General features: G+C 42.6%; 1 protein-coding gene across 6 annotated transcripts in view; it reads right to left on the bottom strand.

Moving 5' to 3' along the window:
• Nucleotides 1-21,276, bottom strand: part of LOC139534563 (nuclear factor 1 B-type-like) — a 98,958-nt gene that overhangs the window by 9,914 nt on the left and 67,768 nt on the right. For 3 of the 6 annotated variants that reach the window (XM_071333789.1, XM_071333787.1, XM_071333790.1), the window contains 5 exons: nucleotides 17,463-17,594; nucleotides 16,912-17,096; nucleotides 14,561-14,702; nucleotides 9,525-9,607; nucleotides 3,309-3,397 (listed from right to left, as the gene is read on the bottom strand). In XM_071333789.1, coding sequence (XP_071189890.1) covers nucleotides 3,309-3,397; nucleotides 9,525-9,607; nucleotides 14,561-14,702; nucleotides 16,912-17,096; nucleotides 17,463-17,594 — 631 coding nt within the window. The remainder of the gene's footprint in view (nucleotides 1-3,308; nucleotides 3,398-9,524; nucleotides 9,608-14,560; nucleotides 14,703-16,911; nucleotides 17,097-17,462; nucleotides 17,595-21,276) is intronic. The other 3 variants (XM_071333788.1, XM_071333791.1, XM_071333792.1) reach the window with 3 other exon arrangements.

Raw genomic sequence — 21,276 nt, 5'->3', positions numbered from 1 at the left:
TGGAATTCCATGACAGAAGACATTGATTTAAATACCTGCTTAACTTTGAGTTGTATTAAAAGTTTCAAAGACAAATAATAATGTTCCAAAAGCAAAATATAAAAAACGTATACCGTGAGGAATCTGAATTGCGGTATCCTGATGTGCTGGTAAATCAATTAATCAAGTCTGACTAGAAATTGGTTATTCTTTCACTGCACCTCTCATCGCTCCTAAAGGCTTGGTACTGTACAATCAGGGAGGACCAGAAGTCGAGTCTCTGTTAGTCATGTCTTAGCAGAGCGGGAGAAAGAGATAGAGGGAGAGAGAGGGCAAAGAGAGAGAGAAAAGAGAGGGAGAAGTGAGAGAGAAGAGAGAGAAGTGAGAGAGAGGGCAAAGAGAGAGAGAGAAGTGAGAGGGCAAAGAGAGAGAGAGAGAGATAGAGGGGGAGAGAGAGAGGCATCCTTGTAGCTCAGGCATATATTTCCTCTTACCTCCACTGGTCTATTAGGAGGCCTAGAGAAGGGTCTCTCAGAAAACCCTTTAACCTCAGAGAGGGCAGAGTAGGCCGGTGGAGGTTTGAAGAGAACAGCACAGAACATGCACCCCATCTCTCCCTCTATCCTATTAGGTATACAGCTGTGTTCTACCATTTCAGAACAAGGAGAAACAAGGAGAAACTAATCAGGAAATGCTTCTACACCTGCATTGCTTGCTGTTAGGGGTTTTAAGCTGGGTTTATGTACAGCTGATGTAAGAATGGCTTTATAAATACATTTGATTGATTGATTTATTGATTGACTGAGCTAGTTTCTCTGACAGACAAGGCCCTGTTGAAATAGAAGTTAACATGTTCTCAAAGAGAGGGAGACAGAAAGAGAGAGTGAGAAAGCGAGAGAAAGAGAGAGAGCATTGACGGAGGTATGTGTCTCTTTAAGTAGGCGGAGTGGGGATCAAGGACAAAGCCGGAGAGGCAGAAATGTTCATATACCGTAGCTAAAACGTTGACCTGTAATGACATGTCTATGCATTGGCATTGTTAAGTCTTTCCATAGAATGGTTTTACAGTAACTGCCACAATTACATCCAAAATGATGAAAACAAAAAATATCCTTCTTCTGACTACTCTGCAGCAGTAGATGTAAATAAGAAACTACACTGAGTGTACAAAACATTATGAACACCTGGTCTTTCCATGACACAGACTGACCAGGTGAATTCAGGTGAAATCTATGATCCCTTATTGATGTCACCTGTTAAATCCACTTCCATCACTGTAGATGAAGGGGAGGAGACACGTTAAAGAAGGATGTTTAAGCCTTGAGACAAGTGAGACACGGATTGTGTATATGTGACATTCAGAGGGCAAGACATAATATTTATTTTCTTTGAACAGGCTATGGAAGTAGGTTCCAGGAGCACCTATTTGAGTGTCTCAAGACTGGGTTTTTCACGCTCAACAGTTTCCTGTGTGTATCAACAATGGTCCACCACCCAAAGGACATCCAGCCAACTTGACACAACTGTGGGAACCATTGGAGTCATCCCTGTGGAACGAACACTTTCGACACCTCGTAGAGTCCACGCCCTAACGGATTGAGGCTGTTCTGAGGGCAAGAAGGGGTGCAACTCAATATTAGGAAGGTGTTCCTAATGTTTTGTACACTCAGGATATATAAATAAAATGACCGCAATGTACTGGCACCTCAGAACACCCATACAAAGGGCTTTCTGTCTCCTCCACGCAGTTTGAGACTCAACTCAAACAAAAGAGTAAGAAGAAAAGCAAAGAACAGTCAGAGATTTAAAGAAACGGCTTGTAACGGCGCTAGCCTGTATCCCAGATGGCACCCTATTCCCTATATAGTTCACTACATAGTTCACTATATAGTTCACTACATAGTTCACTACATAGTTCACTACATAGTTCACTACATAGGAAATAGGGCGCCATGTGGGACACATACATACTATTTGTGTGAGCTGTCACACTGCCGAGGCCTCCAACAGATGTTTTATGTGTGTTTTACTTTCCCTGACACAAATCCAATCCAAGGCCTTCCTAAGGCTCAGCAGAAATGAAAGATAAATATGTGTTGCACTGGGAAAGGAGGGAGAGAGAGAGAGAGAGAGAGAGAGAGAGAGAGAGAGAGAGAGAGAGAGAGAGAGAGAGAGAGAGAGAGAGAGAGAGAGAGAGAGAGAGAGCAAGAAAGAGGGCTGGAGAGAGAGGGACGGAGAGGGAAAAAAGAGAGCAAGAAAGAGAGAGAGAGGCTGTGAAAATGTGGTGTTTGTTAACGATGCTATGCTTCTCTATAGCGGGGAGGACTCTTTTGGGCAATGTGTCAGAGCGTGAGCTAGAGAGAGAGAGAGAGAGAGAGAGAGAGAGAGAGAGAGAGAGAGAGAGAGAGAGAGAGAGAGACATCGTTTCCCCTAAATCTTTTTGTTTCTTAGGAACTGCCATGGCCCCATTCCAAAGAGCCAATCAGCCGATTAAGTCTGCAGCATCCTGTCACACAGTGCAGTACACACAGGCATGCTAGACGATAGCAGAGTGTCCCTTGATAAGGTCCAGTAACACAGTTAACCAGTAACGTTAATCCTCCTGTGTCTATGACCTAACACACTTCTGCAAATGTAGTTATTTCTTCTAAAAAGTGAAATGCATAAAAAGAAAAAGATTAAACGTTTTTTAATTTAAAGGTGCTTACCTAAAATGTCAAAATAAGCTAAACATTTTAGGTAATTATATGTAATTAATATATATATTATAAAGCATAACTCATACATTCCCAGGAACAACAGCTAAAGGTGGAGGTATGTAAAACTTTATGCAAATCACTCTTTGATGTCACACACATCTTATTATGACACCTTGAATATCTTATTTGGCACTGTTATTGCTTGGTTGACATTCACTCTGGCAGTCTATGGATGATTATAATGACTAGTTATACAGTACAAATGCACTGAGGGTTAGAACCTACTGGAATAGTGAGCAACGTTCAACAAATTGTTCACATTCTTTATGGGTATACCAGATTCCCATTGTGGTGGCAGCAATGAAAGGGTAACTGAGGTAAGGAATGCAGAGAGATGAGGGGTGAACTTTGTATGTTTATCACTTCAGGGTCAATAAAATCTCAATCTGTAGACTCTATTGAAAGTATGAATATATTGTATGTGTGTGTGTGTGTGTGTGTGTGTGTGTGTGTGTCTACGTGTGTGTGTGTAAATGTGTGTGTCGGAAAGTGTGTGTGATAGGTGTGTGTTTCATCAGATAGTTTGTAGACAAGTGATAGAGAGAATGTTTGAAATAATGGAAACGTTACCTTTGCCAAGCAATCCCCAAAGTATCCTCAGAGCCACTGGGGCCATAATGCCTGCCGTTTTGATTCATGGTCCAGTCACATATCCTCAGCTGTCAATTAAAACCTAGCAGTCAGACACGGAGCCAGCAGCACAACTCACAGCTCACGTAGATATCACCACACAAAGTTACTATACAAGGTCACTACAAAACAAAATCATGCATGCAAGAAAATCCTAAAGCAGAGAGCCTGGAACAAACCAAAAAATAGGCAAAACTACTATCCTACAGCTGTTTTTATCTAAACATAAAGAACTGCGACACGTCGGTCATTATCGCTGAGTGATATTAGATCCTTCTACAGTTTCAAATCTATGGAAAGCAGATGAAATAAAGAACAGTAAGCATGCCATCACACTTAAAACTAGGTTTCTAATCTGACCTGGAAGCAGAGAAGAGGTTAGTTTACACAATGTGAGTCATGTCAATGGCAGTCGTTCAGCTACTGTATAGGGGAGTCGTTTCCTACGATTAGCCTATGAGGCCAGGCGTTCCACAGGTTACATACATACATGTTGTTAGATAATATGTTGTGCTCGTTCTTATTCCGCATGCAGGCTCGTTGAGGCATTTCTGTATTTTATAGCAGTCCTACTCGGGTCCAAGTATCCTCATATGGACGTGGTAGTTTTAGTGTATGATGGTAAAACTAGGTAGCTAGATGAGATTGTGGCAGGGTTGCTAAACAAGGGCTGCTGTCTTGTCTCTAACGTCTTACAACAATGACACACACACACCCCTGAAAGACACACACACATTAACTCAAAACCACCACACACTCTCATCCAGGCATTATACACACACACGTCCACAGTCCAGAAGAGAGGCATCTCAGCCAATACCCAGCTAAACTTGCACCTTTAGTCGACACATCCATTTGGTAGTGCATCTTGAAAAAGTGCCTCGTGAGCAATCTTCCCACCGCTGTGGCAGACTGAAGAGCTCTTACGAGGGTTTAATCATATATACGCACCACACTGAATATTCAAAACCCACTTAGGATGATCGATAACATTAGCCTTCTCTCTGAGAGCACCTGTACACACAAACCCACACAGTGGTTTTCCACAGTACATCTTGAGGTGAATGACTGATTTCCTCTAGTTGTTCTGTGTATCTTGTGTGTATTGAAAATGTGAAGGTGTCTGCCGAATTACCTAACCAACGATAAAGACAATATTTACCTAAATCAAATAGAAACTAAAAAAACATACGCACTTGAACGCACACACACACACTAGTCTATAAAGGAGGATATAAACAGAGGCCACCACTCCATTTTTCTAAATCATATTCACTTGTTCTCCCAACACCAAGCCTCTACTATAAGCAGACTGCATGGTTAAGTCTCTAGCCGTACTCCTCTACTAACATCAGAGACTAGGGTGCTGCATACACCCCAGCACACCAAAACCCTACACTGCCGTTCCATCATCCAGCCCAGCCTGTTGCTCTGCTTTGACAAAGCTTCGAGCAGAGAGAACGTTCTGGCTGTGCCAGACGCTCTCCCACCACCAACAACACCACCCTCACGCCCCTCCCCACGCTCTGTGCCAGGCCTGCCAGCACTCCTCTAGGGGGGCTCGCCATCTGTCTCCCGGCACTGCCAAATCACAGTGGCAAGGGTAGGAGGGACGGGAAGACGTCGCCGGGGAACGTTAGGGGAACATTAGCGAAACAGATGCAGGCAGAATGGGGATTAGCAGGCTTCCTTAGATAATACCAAATGACATCTGATCACTGAACGTTCCCACAGGAATGCATAGCGGAGGAACGGTCCCTCGAGGGGTTAACCAAGGAGAAGACATGAATGGGAGTTATTTTTTTCTTCACAGATTTTTTGCACAGGAATTGTTTGGAAGGGGGAGGGGTGCGGGCAGGTGGTTGTTTTGGGGGTTGGTGGGGTTGTGTATAGAGTGCACACTGGGGACGTTGGGGGGATGACAACACTTGGATCTCTACAGCTGCATACTGAAATATCACCGGTGACTGCATCTCTACAGCTGCATACTGAAATATCACCAGTGACTGCATCTCTACAGCTACATACTGAAATATCACCAGTGACTGCATCTCTACAGCTGCATACTGAAATATCACCAGTGACTGCATCTCTACAGCTACATACTGAAATATCACCAGTGACTGCATCTCTACAGCTACATACTGAAATATCACCGGTGACTGCATCTATACAGCTACATACTGAAATATCACCAGTGACTGCATCTCTACAGCTACATACTGAAATATCACCGGTGACTGCATCTATACAGCTGCATACTGAAATATCACCAGTGACTGCATCTCTACAGCTGCATACTGAAATATCACCAGTGACTGCATCTTTACAGCTACATACTGAAATATCACCAGTGACTGCATCTCTACAGCTACATACTGAAATATCACCAGTGACTGCATCTATACAGCTACATACTGAAATATCACCAGTGACTGCATCCATACAGCTACATACTGAAATATCACCAGTGACTGCATCTCTACAGCTACATACTGAAATATCACCGGTGACTGCATCTCTACAGCTACATACTGAAATATCACCAGTGACTGCATCTCTACAGCTACATACTGAAATATCACTGGTGACTGCATCTCTACAGCTACATACTGAAATATCACCAGTGACTGCATCTCTACAGCTACATACTGAAATATCAACGGTGACTGCATCTATACAGCTACATACTGAAATATCACCAGTGACTGCATCCATACAGCTACATACTGAAATATCACCAGTGACTGCATCTTTACAGCTACATACTGAAATATCACCGGTGACTGCATCTCTACAGCTACATACTGAAATATCACCGGTGACTGCATCTCTACAGCTACATACTGAAATATCACTGGTGACTGCATCTCTACAGCTACATACTGAAATATCACCAGTGACTGCATCTCTACAGCTACATACTGAAATATCACCGGTGACTGCATCTCTACAGCTACATACTGAAATATCACCGGTGACTGCATCTCTACAGCTACATACTGAAATATCACCGGTGACTGCATCTCTACAGCTACATACTGAAATATCACCGGTGACTGCATCTCTACAGCTACATACTGAAATATCACCGGTGACTGCATCTCTACAGCTACATACTGAAATATCACCGGTGACTGCATCTCTATAGCTACATACTGAAATATCACCGGTGACTGCATCTGACAGATGACACCCCAAGTCGGTGAAACTCCTCCACCTTGTGTGTCTGGTCTCTCCACCCAACCCGCCTCAGAACAACAGTTTCAAACACACAGGAGAAGTGTCAATACATCTCATAACACTACCTAATAAATATCCAGAGCCGGGGTGAGATGGCAAAAACAACAAAGGGAGTATACCTATGACATTGTTCACTCCACAGTGTATAGTGGCCTAGTGCCAGCAACCACAGGACGAAAGAGCCAGCTTCTTAGGTTTAAATCATCCTGAACCACAAACAACACAGACAAAGCCTGACTAATAAAATATAAGCATGATGAATGGCTATTGTATTTCCTTCAAGTCTTTTCTATTCATTTAGTATTCAGCTCGCAGTGTTAGTTTAATTTAATATAAATTGATATTTTACACTATCGGCCAGTGAGACAACATTGAGTACAGCTATTTAGTGACTTATCTGAGAGAAGTAGCAGGGCAATGAAAAATGTGGCATATTAACTCTACGCACGCACGCACGCACGCACACACGCACACACACACTGCCCAAAATAGTCCACCCTGCGATAGAAAATCATAGCATCATTAACAAACAGCACATTTTCTGCCTGCTGCAGAAAAATACAAGCCAGGCTTTGTCATTACGTTCAACAGGAACGGTAGAGAAGAGAAACCACTGATTATTATGTAGCCGCGTGCAGATGCATTCAATTAAGCGTGGTTGGAAAGCCTTGGCTTCGGACCAGCGTGTGAGTGTGTGCTTCATGAGGAGGGGCTGGCGCTCCAAGCCTCCTTTTCCACCCTCGCTGACCACGATGATCCTAACCTCACACACACTTCAGCCACCACGTGGTCACATCTGCCCAGGCGCCGGGACAACCGCTCGACGCCAACAACACCAAACAGTCTGACTCTGGTCTGTATCATACACTGTCTGTCTGAATATTCTGACGTACAGAATAGTATGGGAAGACAAGAAACCCACCCACTGTCTAATGGATACTGAACCACAACAGACAAGTAATCGATACATGTGTATTTTTTCTCCCTTCTGTACTATTGATGATACAGCATACATTGGCAAGAAAAAGTATGTGAACCCTTTGGAATTACCTGGATTTCTGGATAAATTGATCATAAAATTTGATCACAACAATAGACAAACCCCGTCTGCTAAAACTAATAAAACAAACAATTACATGTGTTCATGTCTTTATTGAACACACCGTGTAAACATTCATAGTGCAGGGTGAAAAAAGTGTGTGAACCCTTGGATTTAATAACTGGTTGACCCTCCTTTGGCAGCAATAACCTCAACCAAATGTTTTCTGTCGTTGCGGATCAGACCTGCACAACGGTCAGGAGGAATTTTACAAAACTGTTTCAGTTCAGCAATATTCTTGGGATGTCTGGTGTGAACTGCTCTCTTGAGGTCATGCCACAGTATTTCAATCGGGTTGAGGTCAGGACTGACTGGGCCACTCCAGAAGGTGTATTTTCTTCTGTTGAAGCCATTCTGTTGTTGATTTACTTCTGTGTTTTGGGTCTTTGTGCTGTTGCATCACCCAGCTTCTTTTGAGCTTCAAGTGGCGGACAGATTGCCTGATATTCTCCATAGGTGCAACCTCTATGTTGTGAGTGGCTACCTGGTTGATCCTGCCAGTAGCATATGCTTGTCTCAAAGATTAAGCCATGCAAGTCTAAGTACACACGGCCGGTACAATGAAACTGAGAATGGCTCATTAAATAAACGTAGGAATTCATTTTTCCGTCAATGATAGCAAGCTGTCCAGGCCCTGAGGCAGCAAAGCAGCCCCAAACCATGATGCTCCCTCCACCACACTTTACAGTTGGGATGAGGTTTTGATGTTGGTGTGCTGTGCCTTTTTTTCTCCACACATAGTGTTGTGTGTTTGTTCCAAACAACTCAACTTTAGTTTCATCTGTCCACAGAATATTTTACCAGCAGCGCTGTGGAACAACAAGGTGCTCTTTTGCAAACTTCAGACGTGCAGCAATGTTTTTTTTGGACAGCAGTGGCTTCTTCTGTGGTGTCCTCCCATGAACACCATTATTGTTCAGTGTTTTATGTATCGTAGACTCGTCAACAGAGATGTTAGCATGTTCCAGAGATGTCTGTAAGTCTTTAGCTGACACTCTAGGATTCTTCTTAACCTCATTGAGCATTCTGAGCTGTGCTCTTGCAGTCATCTTTGCAGGATGGCCACTCCTAGGGAGAGTAGCAACAGTGCTGAACTTTCTCCATTTATAGACAATTTGTCTTACCGTGGACTGATGAACATCAAGGCTTTTAGAGATCCTTTTGTAACCCTTTCCAGCTTTATGCAAGTCAACAATTCTTAATCTTAGGTCTTCTGAGAGCTCTTTTGTTCGAGGCATGGTTCACATCAGGCAATGCTTTTTGTGAATAGCAAACTCACATTTTGTGAGTGTTTTTTATAGGGCTGGGCAGCTCTAACCAACATCTCCAATCTCATCTCATTGATTGAACTCCAGGTTAGCTGACTCCTGACTCCAATTAGCTTTTGGAGAATTCATTAGCTTAGGGGTTCATATACTTTTTCCAACCTACACTGTGAATGTTTAAAATATGTATTCAATATAGAGAAAAATACAATAATTTGTGTGTTATTAGTTTAAGCACACTGTGTTTGTCTATTGTTGTAACTTAGATGATGATCAGATCACGTTTTATGACCAATTTATGCAGAAATCCAGGTAATATCTCCCATAAGTCCCCACTAGACTATATTATGCAAGAGACACAGGAGCGAGCACTGTCAGAAAAAGTTGATGTCTGTGATAGTTTTATTTCTCAGACTCCCCCTGAGCCAGAACATATGACACAATGTGGTTTAACTCCCAGACACAGAATATAATATCTCCATGGACTCTCCCTTTTGGAGGGAGGTGGAGAGGGAGGAAGGAAAGAAAGGTAGTTGTACTGTGTCTCACCTGTTGCTGGTGAAGGAAGGCTGGATCTCTAGAGCTCAGTCCTACAAAACGATTGGCTGTGGGGGTGCCCGGGGCTGAGTAGCCTGGAAGAACACACACACGGGCAGATATTACATATTATTTATCTGTATAGAAAATGTTAAGTGGTACAGTAGTGGTATAGTAGAAGTGCTACAGTAATGGTGGACAGTAGTGGTGGTACAGAAGTGGTATAGTAGTAGTGGTGGACAGTAGAGGTGGTACAGTAGTGGTATAGTAGTAGTGGTACAGTAATGGTGGACTGTAGTAGTGGTATAGTAGTAGTGGTACAGTAATGGTGGACAGTAGTAGTGGTACAGTAGTAGTGGTACAGTAGTAGTGGTACAGTAGTAGTGGTACAGTAGTGGTACAGTAGCAGTGGTACAGTAGTAGTGGTACAGTAGTAGTGGTACAGTAGCAGTGGTACAGTAGTAGTGGTATAGTAGAGGTACAGTAGCAATGGTACAGTAGTAGTGGTATAGTAGCAATGGTACAGTAGTAGTGGTAAAGTAGTGGTACAGTATCAATGGTACAGTAGTAGTGGTATAGTAGTAGTGGTACAGTAGCAATGGTACAGTAGTAGTGGTACAGTAGTAGTGGTACAGTAGAGGTACAGTAGCAATGGTACAGTAGTAGTGGTATAGTAGTAGTGGTACAGTAGCAATGGTACAGTAGTAGTGGTGCAGTAGTGGTATAGTAGCAGTGGTATAGTAGTAGTGGTACAGTAGTAGTGGTACAGTAGTGGTATAGTAGCAGTGGTACAGTAGTAGTGGTACAGTAGTAGTGGTATAGTAGCAGTGGTACAGTAATGGTATAGTAGCAGTGGTACAGTAGTAGTGGTACAGTAGTAGTGGTATAGTAGCAGTGGTACAGTAGTAGTGGTATAGTAGCAGTGGTACAGTAGTGGTATAGTAGCAATGGTACAGTAGTAGTGGTACAGTAGTGGTATAGTAGCAGTGGTACAGTAGTAGTGGTATAGTAGCAGTGGTACAGTAGTGGTATAGTAGCAATGGTACAGTAGTGGTACAGTAGTGGTGGACAGTACTAGTGGTACAGTAGTAATGGTACAGGAGTTGTGGTACAGTAGTGGTACAGTAGTGGTGGACAGTACTAGTGGTACAGTAGTAATGGTACAGGAGTTGTGGTACAGCAATGGTGGACAGTAGTGGTACCGTAGTAGTGGTACAGTACTGGTACAGTAGTGGTAAAGAAGTGGTACAGTAGTGGTACAGTAGTAGTGGTACAGTACTGGTACAGTACTGGTACAGTAGTAGTGGTACAGTAGTGGTGGACAGTACTAGTGGTACAGTAGTAATGGTACAGGAGTAGTGGTACAGCAATGGTGGACAGTAGTGGTACCGTAGTAGTGGTACAGTACTGGTACAGTACTGGAACAGTAGTAGTGGTACAGTACTGGTACAGAGGTGGTAAAGAAGTGGTACAGTAGTGGTACAGTAGTAGTGGTACAGTACTAGTACAGTACTGGTACAATAGTAGTGGTACAGTACTGGTACAGAGGTGGTAAAGAAGTGGTACAGTAGTAGTGGTACAGTAGTAATGGACAGTAGTGGTACAGTAGTAGTGGTACAGAGGTAGTGGTACAGTAGTAATGGACAGTAGTGGTACAGTAGTGGTGGACAGTAGTGGTGCAGTAGTGGTACAGCAGTGGTACAGCAGTGGTACAGTAGTGGTACAGTAGTGGTGGACAGTAGTGGTGCAGTAGTGGTACAGCAATGGTAAAGTAATGGTATAGTAGTAGTGGTACAGTAGTAGTGGTATAGTAGTAGTGGTACAGTAGTGGTATAGTAGTAGTGGTAAAGTAATGGTATAGTAGTAGTGGTAAAGTAATGGTATAGTAGTAGTGGTACAGTAGTAGTGATAAAGTAATGGTATAGTAGTAGTGGTACAGTAGTAGTGGTATAGTAGTAGTGGTACAGTAGTGATACAGTAATAGTGGTATAGTAGTAATGGTACAGTTGTGGTATAGTAGTAGTGGTACAGTAGTAATGGACAGTAGTGGTACAGTAGTAGTGGTACAGAGGTAGTGGTACAGTAGTAATGGACAGTAGTGGTGGACAGTAGTGGTGCAGTAGTGGTACAGCAATGGTACAGTAGTGGTACAGTAGTGGTGGACAGTAGTGGTGCAGTAGTGGTACAGCAGTGGTAAAGTAATGGTATAGTAGTAGTGGTACAGTAGTAGTGGTATAGTAGTAGTGGTACAGTAGTAGTGGTATAGTAGTAGTGGTAGAGTAGTGGTATAGTAGTAGTGGTAAAGTAATGGTATAGTAGTAGTGGTAAAGTAATGGTATAGTAGTAGTGGTACAGTAGTAGTGGTACAGTAGTAGTGATAAAGAAATGGTACAGTATCAATGGTACAGTAGTAGTGGTATAGTAGTAGTGGTACAGTAGCAATGGTACAGTAGTAGTGGTACAGTAGAGGTACAGTACCAATGGTACAGTAGTAGTGGTATAGTAGTAGTGGTACAGTAGCATTGGTACAGTAGTAGTGGTGCAGTAGTGGTATAGTAGCAGTGGTATAGTAGTAGTGGTACAGTAGTAGTGGTACAGTAGTGGTATAGTAGCAGTGGTACAGTAGTAGTGGTACAGTAGTAGTGGTATAGTAGCAGTGGTACAGTAATGGTATAGTAGCAGTGGTACAGTAGTAGTGGTACAGTAGTAGTGGTATAGTAGCAGTGGTACAGTAGTAGTGGTATAGTAGCAGTGGTACAGTAGTGGTATAGTAGCAATGGTACAGTAGTAGTGGTACAGTAGTGGTATAGTAGCAGTGGTACAGTAGTAGTGGTATAGTAGCAGTGGTACAGTAGTGGTATAGTAGCAATGGTACAGTAGTGGTACAGTAGTGGTGGACAGTACTAGTGGTACAGTAGTAATGGTACAGGAGTTGTGGTACAGTAGTGGTACAGTAGTGGTGGACAGTACTAGTGGTACAGTAGTAATGGTACAGGAGTTGTGGTACAGCAATGGTGGACAGTAGTGGTACCGTAGTAGTGGTACAGTACTGGTACAGCAGTAGTGGTACAGTACTGGTACAGAGGTGGTAAAGAAGTGGTACAGTAGTGGTACAGTAGTAGTTGTACAGTACTGGTACAGTACTGGTACAGTAGTAGTGGTACAGTAGTGGTGGACAGTACTAGTGGTACAGTAGTAATGGTACAGGAGTAGTGGTACAGCAATGGTGGACAGTAGTGGTACCGTAGTAGTGGTACAGTACTGGTACAGTACTGGTAGCAGTACAGTAGTGGTACAGTACTGTAGCAGCAGAGGTGGTAAAAGGAAGTGGTACAGTAGTGGTACAGTAAGTAGTGGTACAGTAGTCTAGTACAGGCACAATGGTACAATAGTAGTGGTACAGTACTGAGTACAGGTGGTGGCAAAAGAAGTGGTACAGTAGTAGTGGTACAGTAGTAATGGACAGTAGTGGTACAGTAGCGGTGGTACAGTAGGTAGCGGGGTACAGTAGTAATGGACAGTAGTGCAGTAGTGGTACAGCAGTGGTACAGTAGTGGTACAGTAGTGGTGGACAGTAGTGGTGCAGTAGTCTGGGTACAAGGTTAGGCTACATGGTATAGTACAGTGGTACATAGTAGTGGTAGTAGTGGTACAGTAGCTATAGAGTACAGTGGTATAGTAGTAGTGGTACAGTTGTGGTATAGTAGTAGTGGTACAGTAGTAGTACAGTAGCGGTACAGTAGTAGTGGTACAGAGGTAGTGGTACAGTAGTAATGACAGTAGTGGTGCAGATAGTGGTGCAGTAGCTAGTAGCAGTGGTACAGTAGTAGTGGTACTAGTAGTAAGTGGTATAGTAGTAGTGGTACAGTAGTAGTGGTATAGTAGTAGTGGTACAGTAGTAGTGGTACTAGTAGTAGTGGTATAGCAGTAGTGGTACTAGTAGGTAGTGGTACAGTAGTAGTGGTACTAGTAGTGAGTGGTACAGTAGTAGTGGTACTAGTAGTAGTGGTACAGTAGTAGTAGTAGTGGTATAGTAGTAGTGGTACAGTAGTGATACAGTAGTAGTGGTAAAGTAATGGTATAGTAGTAGTGGTATAGTAGTAGTGGTGGTATAGTAGTAGTGGTACAGTAGTAGTGGTATAGTAGTAACGGTATAGTAGTAGTGGTACAGTAGAAGTAGTATAGTAGTAGTGGTACAGTAGTGGGACAGTAGTAGTGGTACAGTAGTGGTACAGTAGTAGTGGTAGAGTAGTGGTACAGTAGTGGTGGTACAGTAGTGGGACAGTAGTAGTGGTATAGTAGTAGTGGGACAGTAGTAGTGGTATAGTAGTAGTAGTAGAGTAGTGGTATAGTAGTAGTGGTACAGTAGTGGTATAGTAGTAGTGGTATAGTAGTAATGGTACAGTAGTAGTACAGTAGTAGTGGTACAGTAGTAGTGGTACAGTAGAAGTAGTATAGTAGTAGTGGTACAGTAGAAGTAGTATAGTAGTAGTGGTACAGTAGTGGGACAGTAGAAGTGGTACAGAAGTAGTGGTACAGTAGTAGTGGTACAGTAGTAGTGGTATAGTAGTACAGTAGTGGTATAGTAGTACAGTAGTGGTATAGTAGTACAGTAGTGGTAGAGTAGTGGTACAGTAGTAGTGGTATAGTAGTACAGTAGTGGTATAGTAGTACAGTAGTGGTAGAGTAGTGGTACAGTAGTAGTGGTACAGTAGTAGTGGTATAGTAGTACAGTAGTGGTATAGTAGTACAGTAGTGGTAGAGTAGTGGTACAGTAGTAGTGGTACAGTAGTAGTGGTATAGTAGTACAGTAGTGGTATAGTAGTACAGTAGTGGTACAGTAGTACAGTAGTGGTAGAGTAGTGGTACAGTAGTAGTGGTACAGTAGTAGTGGGACAGTAGAAGTGGTACAGAAGTAGTGGTACAGAAGTAGTGGTACAGTAGTAGTGGTATAGTAGTACAGTAGTGGTACAGTAGTACAGTAGTGGTACAGTAGTGATGGACAGAGGGATTTTGCAGTGCCAGAGAGAGAAGGAAAGGAAGCTCACCATTGTACTCACCTTCTGATGTGATGGGCTTGGTGTCGGGCATGGACAGGGAGACAGGTCGCACTGGGCCGTGGTGCGGAGAGGGGGCCAGGACTGGGGTGAAGTGGCCCTGAACCTTCCCCACCTGGCTACTGCTGTTCGGCTGTGGGGGGGGGGGGGGGGGGGGGGCAGTTAGTGACACAACTCCTGTACTACTTTTATTATTTTACCTTTATTTAACTAGGCAAGTCAGTTAAGAACAAATTCTTATTTACAATGACGGCCTAGGAACAGTGGGTAGAACAACAGATTTTTACCTTTTCAGTTCTGGGATTCGATCTAGCAACCTTTCGGTTACTGGCACAACGCTCTAACCACTAGGCTACCTGCGGTCACTTGACAAATGTTTTTCAACATTACAATATCCAAGGTGAGTTTTGAATACTAAAACACATTTTTACGCTGTTTACTTCGGTAAATAATTGCCTCCTCAAAGACATCGTTAAAGAAAAGTTACCAAATAAAGTGTGTTTTATGGTATTGTTTGCACAGTTCTGTAGTGTGAGGAAAATGTTGCCCTCACTTGAAAGAGAGAGGGAGAGACAGAGAGAAAGCGCGCGCGAGAGAGAGAGATAGAGAGAGAGAGAGAGAGAGAGAGAGAGAGAGAGGGAGGAGACTCTCTTTCAGACTGCAGGAGACGGTGTGTGGTGTATTGGGCACTGTGGCGCCCCAAGTTCAAACCTCAAATAGGCCTTTATGAAAAAGACTTGTGTCCACAGGGTTCCTTAAACATATGAATAGAATGCTTAATTAGAGTGTATTATAATCTGCGTTACAGCATAAAAACATTCTGGCTGCCGTCCATGGGATTATAAACGCTGTGTTATTTGCCGAGACCCCCTCCTCGGCAAACACACACTCCTTCCAGCACCATGGCGGAGAGGGGCCAGTAATTCCGCCAAAAGAGAGCCGAAGCCCCGGCAACGGCAAATATTTACGACCTTATATATTCCCTGTGGTTTTGTCTGGGGTAACAACAGTATCTCACGGCTCCTTCACGGCTCTCATCATCCTCATTTCTGCCTCGGTCACTCTCTCTCTGCACAGTGACACAAGGGTTAAGTATGTACCCAATGTATAAAGTATTCTGTCAGGTTTATCAGACGTTTCTGATACATACTGTGTTATGAGCCTCTGTAATCATATTAGTTTGAATAAAAAGGGCGCGATTTTCTTTGGAATATTGAGTTGGTGATTTTTACGGTGTATATTTCTCATTTATCAAGATGCTCTTACCCATAGATATTTATAAAATAGACTTATTTCAGAGTTAGGTCTGGATTCAGTCATTGCAGAAATTGATTTTTTTTTTTATTCCAGAAAGGTGCTTTCGATTTGAACCGCAGTATATTTTGAATGGAGGGAGTTGGAACTTGACACTTGATTAAGAACCTGGCTAAAGAGTCACCCAGTGCATCTTACATCCTGTGTCAACTCCTTCCATCCAATTCTGTGCAAATCAAATGCACCACAGGAAGAGTGGTGCAGTGAAGCCAGCATGTGCAATGATTGACCTCGTCTGATTAGGACTATAAAGAATAATGAATTGAAGCCTAACTGACAAAACATGTATTATTAAGGACTTTAAAGTTCATTCTGCACTTGCCACAAAATTCTACATTTGCCACAACCATTCATTTCAACCTGCTTGAAATGCTGGGGGAAAACGAGGAGCTTTATGTTGACCCTTCCAGATGGATGTTCATAACAGCTTTACAGTTCACTATCAATCAACACCCACATTGTCCAGACGTTCTCAAGTGGAAAATGTTATAAAGCACTGAATGAATTAATTATTTTCTCAAGGTGAAGGACAAATATTACAATTGCCACAAAATTTGAAGGAGTGAAAATATTTTTTGATTGTTGTAAAAATGTCAAGGGCACAAATTGTTGTGGGGCAGCTATTATTTTGGGCATACACAGGGACCTTTAGAAATAACCTTTTCAATTTGTCAGTGGGTTTTTCAGAGGAAATTGGATACTAAATTGATTATGAAAAAAATGAAATAATTGATACTTGATTCAATCGTCACGTTGAAAAGCATTCTACTGCAGAGCCAAGGTTGTCCTCTGGCCTTTAACTACTTCCAGTAGTTAACAAATTGTTTTTCATAAAAAGTTTGCCAGAAAAACTAAACTCTAAACTCCCGAACTTCATATTCAATAATTTCACTGTTCACAAACACTGTCAGACAATTAGGCCTATTGTGGAGAGAGAGATTGTGTACAGTCAATTCCTCTGGTAAATAGAAGAAGTGAAATAGGAACTGAGCCCAACCCTCCTCCTCTCCGGGGTAAAACACACTCACCTGGCTGGTCTGTGGGCTGGACGGGTCGTAGCTGGACACGTAACTCTTCAGGGAGTCAGGGGGGTTGAGATGGGGCGGGTAGCGGATGGTGGGGTGGGAGAAGTAGGGTGACGGGGCGGGGGGGAGGATGGCAGAGGCAGAGAACTGCAGGGGGGAGTGGGGGGGAGGGCTCCTCGTTGATATAACTAAGGAGAAAAGGAGAGAGGGAGAAAACAGAGAGAGAGAAACAGAGAGAGAGAGAAACAGAGAAACAGATAGAGGGAGAAACAAAGAGAGGGAGAAACAGAGAGAGGGAGAAACAGAAAAAGAGAAACGAGGGGATAGACAGAGAGACACATTGAGAGAGGGAGAGAGAAACAAACTATTAAACAATACACTCATGGAAAACCAAAACTTTACACATTACAATCCTAATTCAAATGAGTTTTGGGGGCAGGGTGAGGGGGATACATCACAAAAAACATATTCAGTTCAATCACTTTCTTGTAGAGGTCACTGTAGGTCACTGAGTGAGCATGTCTAGACTTAGTACAGGTCCTTAGCCTACTCACCACTGTGTCCGATGCCTGTGAGTCCGGGGTGGTGGTGCTGGGGGAAAGTGCTCAGTCTGGGGGAGGAATCCTGTGGGGAGGTGGGGCTGAAGAGAGGCTTCTCGGTCTTCTTCATGGTGGGAGACGACAGGTCTGAAGGAGAAGACACATATGCACATCTGGTCAGGGGGGTTACCTGCTGTGACGTCTTTCAAACATACTCTGATGTTGTGCATGTGATGGCAGCGACTGTATATGCTTACCACCACTGTAATTCTACTCTTTTGACATGTTTCCCAATGTCCTTATGCAAGGTATGACAACAGAACAGAACATGGAACAGAGTGGACTCTAAGACCTAATGTTCTGTGACAGTAGCGGTTCTCCCAGCAGGGCTTATTGTCCCTCCCAGGGCCCGTCACAAGACCTTTATATTCCCACGTCTCAGACCATGTGTCTCCTACTCTCTAATTACCTGCATAGATTCTCTCTCTCCCTCTCTCCCTCTCTCTCTCTCTCTCTCCCTCTCTCTCTCCCTTTCTCCCTCTCTACCTCCCTCCCTCCCTCCAGGCATTCCCACATGATTCGGGCTCTGTTCCCACAATAGGGAAGAATCCATCTGAGGAGGGGAAGGTGACTCATCCCAAACCAGGAGAGGGACAAAGGCCTCAGAAATCCAGGGAATTTCCCCACTCTGAAATGTGTAAAGGAAGCAGCTTAAGTCCTTATAGCTTATTTTAATCAACATGAGCTATACCTCAGACAAGATGGATGGATTTTAGACGGATTAACAAGTCAAAATAATTTTAGGCTATTGTACTATGGTTTTGACTTCTTATGTGGTGTAACGTTCTCAAAAATATATTCTTGACCTTTCCTAAATTGACAAAATTACACGATGGACATTTATGGAGAAAGTTCTATGATTCAGAACAACATCAACAGAATTGTGTGTAGTTAACAGTTACGGTGTTGCAACTACTCAAAATGAGCAAGAAAGGAATTTAAAAAAAGAATCGCTCTGGTCTGGGAACTGACCAATATAAAATCATAGAATCCACCTAGAACAACATATTTTTACATGTCAAAATGATTTCAATCTGTTAGTGTTATCTCGTGTTCCACTCCTACAAATTAGAGAGTAAGCTCGGGCGTGCTCATGCCAGGGTGTCCCAGACCGACGAAAGGGCTATGAATCTATGTGTATCTAGCTGTTAAATACACCACCGGGTTAGTGTGGGGAGACAGAATTAACTAAAGACTGCAGATTTCGTCAGAGCATTAGATATGAAGAACTGATATCTTCTTCAGCGCTAACAGCTGTGTGTCATCAAACCAGTCGCTGAGTGTGGATTTGAGTGCAGTGCCCCCCAAAAATGTAAGGGGAACGGCTAGGCGTACATAATTCCACAACTGTACAGTAAAAGCCATTTCAGAGAGTTTACTTTAGAGGACAAAAAACATGACAGAATTACATTTCTTGCAGTGTAAAAGTGTTTCGTCGGGCTAGCCATGGAAAAGAAATGACCAATTGGCACTTTGGACGGCCTCATATGGGTTTAATATCAATCCACTTCTTTTTTGATTCCCTCTTTACAGAGTAATCGTTCTCTCGTGAATTTTCTGCCCTCTCCTCTTCTCCCTAGCCGTAACATATCAGCATGCGTTCACCCGATACTGTAAGGTATAAACACAAACCAGCTAGCACATTTGGTTCCTTGGAAGTTGTGGGAACGTACGTTTTTGGTTTCCCATTGGTTTTGGGAACGAAGCCATACGTTTTCTGACCGGTAAAACTGAAACGTAGCCTGTTCTGGGAACGTACATTTTTAGGTTGCAGGGAGGTTCTGAGAACGTTTTACTATGGTTCCCTGAAGTTTTCCTAGGAGATTTTACTGATGTTCTGAGAACGGAAGTTATAGGTTATTAACTATTATAAGTTATTAAATAATGTCCTGAGAACATGTTTCAATAAGACTTTTAATAACACTGCTAGCTTAGTTTAGGTTAACTGTTTTGAACTCCAAGCGCAGATAGGACACTTGGAAATTAATTTGCTTAGGCATGAATCATGATTCGAACCTATGATCTTCTGTTCTCTATCAATGGAATTAGTCCACTGCACCACCAGGATGGAGCCCGCATGCCATGTTTTATTAACTCATACAAAACTGCAAATTTTAGTCTATTCAAACAAGCACTCATTAAGGCCAATTAGTGGGGGTGGCCAACACACCCGAACACACTTAACAAGCTAGAGGATAGAGAGAGTTTTGTTTACACTGAGAACAGAGTGTGTATGTTTTTAACCTCTTGACGCTAGGGGTCAGTGACCAAGCTAACCAACCTAATATAAGGCTAACTGTTCTAGCATTGATTGATACACTCACAAAAGCTTAGATTACTTTCGTTGCAAAGCATATTTTCAAAATCTGACACGATAGGTGGATTAAAAACAGGCTAAGCTGTGTTTTGGTATATTTCACTTGTGATTGCATGATTATAAATATTTTTTATAATATTTTTGAATCTGATATGTTTGGGAATTTTCTTCTGCCTTTCAGCACCGGAACGAGGCTGTAGTTTTCTGAACATAACACGCAACCCAAATGGCGTTTTTTTGTTATAAAAGTAATATTTATCGAACAAAAATAACATTTATTGTGTAACTGGGAGTCTCGTGAGTGCAAACATCCGAAGATTATCAAAGGTAAGCGATTAATTTTATTGCTTTTCTGACTTTCGTGACCATGCTAATTTGGGGCTAGCTGTTCTAGCATTGATTGATACACTCACAAAAGCTTGGATTTCTTTCTCTGTAAAGCATATTCTCAAAATCTGACATGATAGGTGGATTAACAACAAGCTAAGCTGTGTTTTGGTATATTTCACTTGTGATTGCATGATTATAAATATTTTTAGTAATATTTTGCGCCCTGCAATTCAGCGGTTGTTTAGGAAAATTATCCCTTAAAAGGGATCCGTAGCGCAGAGGGGTTAAATAACATTCTTCGAACGTTCTTTGAACATTACAAAATTTTTTGTGTGTTTTTTATGGAAATTTTCTGAACATTCTGAGAACATTCATTTAAATAGAACCATGAGGAAACCTGCAGAAAACGTTATACTGAAGTACCGAAATTCCCATCAGAGATACATATACTGTGTGTACAAAACATTAGGAACACAGGCTCTTTCCATGACATACAGTAGACTGATTAGGGGATTCCAGAAAGCTATAATCCCTTATTGATTTCACCTGTTAAATCCACCTCCATCAGTGTAGATAAAGGGGATGAGACAGGTTAAAGAAGGATTTTTAAGCCTTGAGACAATTGAGTATGTGTGCCATACAGAGGATGAATGGGCAAGACAAAAGATGGTTTGTTTCTGGTTTGTTTCAAGAACTGGTTTGTTTCAAGAACTGCAATGATGCTGAGTTTTTCCACACTCAACAGTTTCCTGTGTGTATCAAGAATGGTCCACCACCCAAAGGACATCCAGCCAACTTGACACAACTGTGGGAAGCACTAGAGTCAACATGGGCCAGCATCCCTGTGAAATGTATGGTTCTCAGAACGTTATGTGCTAGCTGGGTATCCTGCACTGTTCCCAAAACGTTGTGGGAAGGTTGTATGCAAAATAACCCTAGGACAACTACGCTCTCACCAAGATCTAAGAAACATATGTTTCTCAGAACGTTATGTGTTAGCTGGGAAAACAGCATGAGAAGGAACGGAAAGAACTAGATCAAATCACAAAGAAAGCTCATTTAAAGAAGAGAGGGGGGGAAAAACAACTCCGTTGGATGTTGGAACCTTCTGTACTCTAAGCG

The sequence above is a fragment of the Salvelinus alpinus genome, chromosome 11 (genome assembly GCF_045679555.1).
Source record: "Salvelinus alpinus chromosome 11, SLU_Salpinus.1, whole genome shotgun sequence".
In the NCBI taxonomy this organism is placed as follows: Eukaryota; Metazoa; Chordata; class Actinopteri; order Salmoniformes; family Salmonidae; genus Salvelinus; species Salvelinus alpinus.
This window is presented reverse-complemented; position numbering and strand designations above follow the sequence as displayed.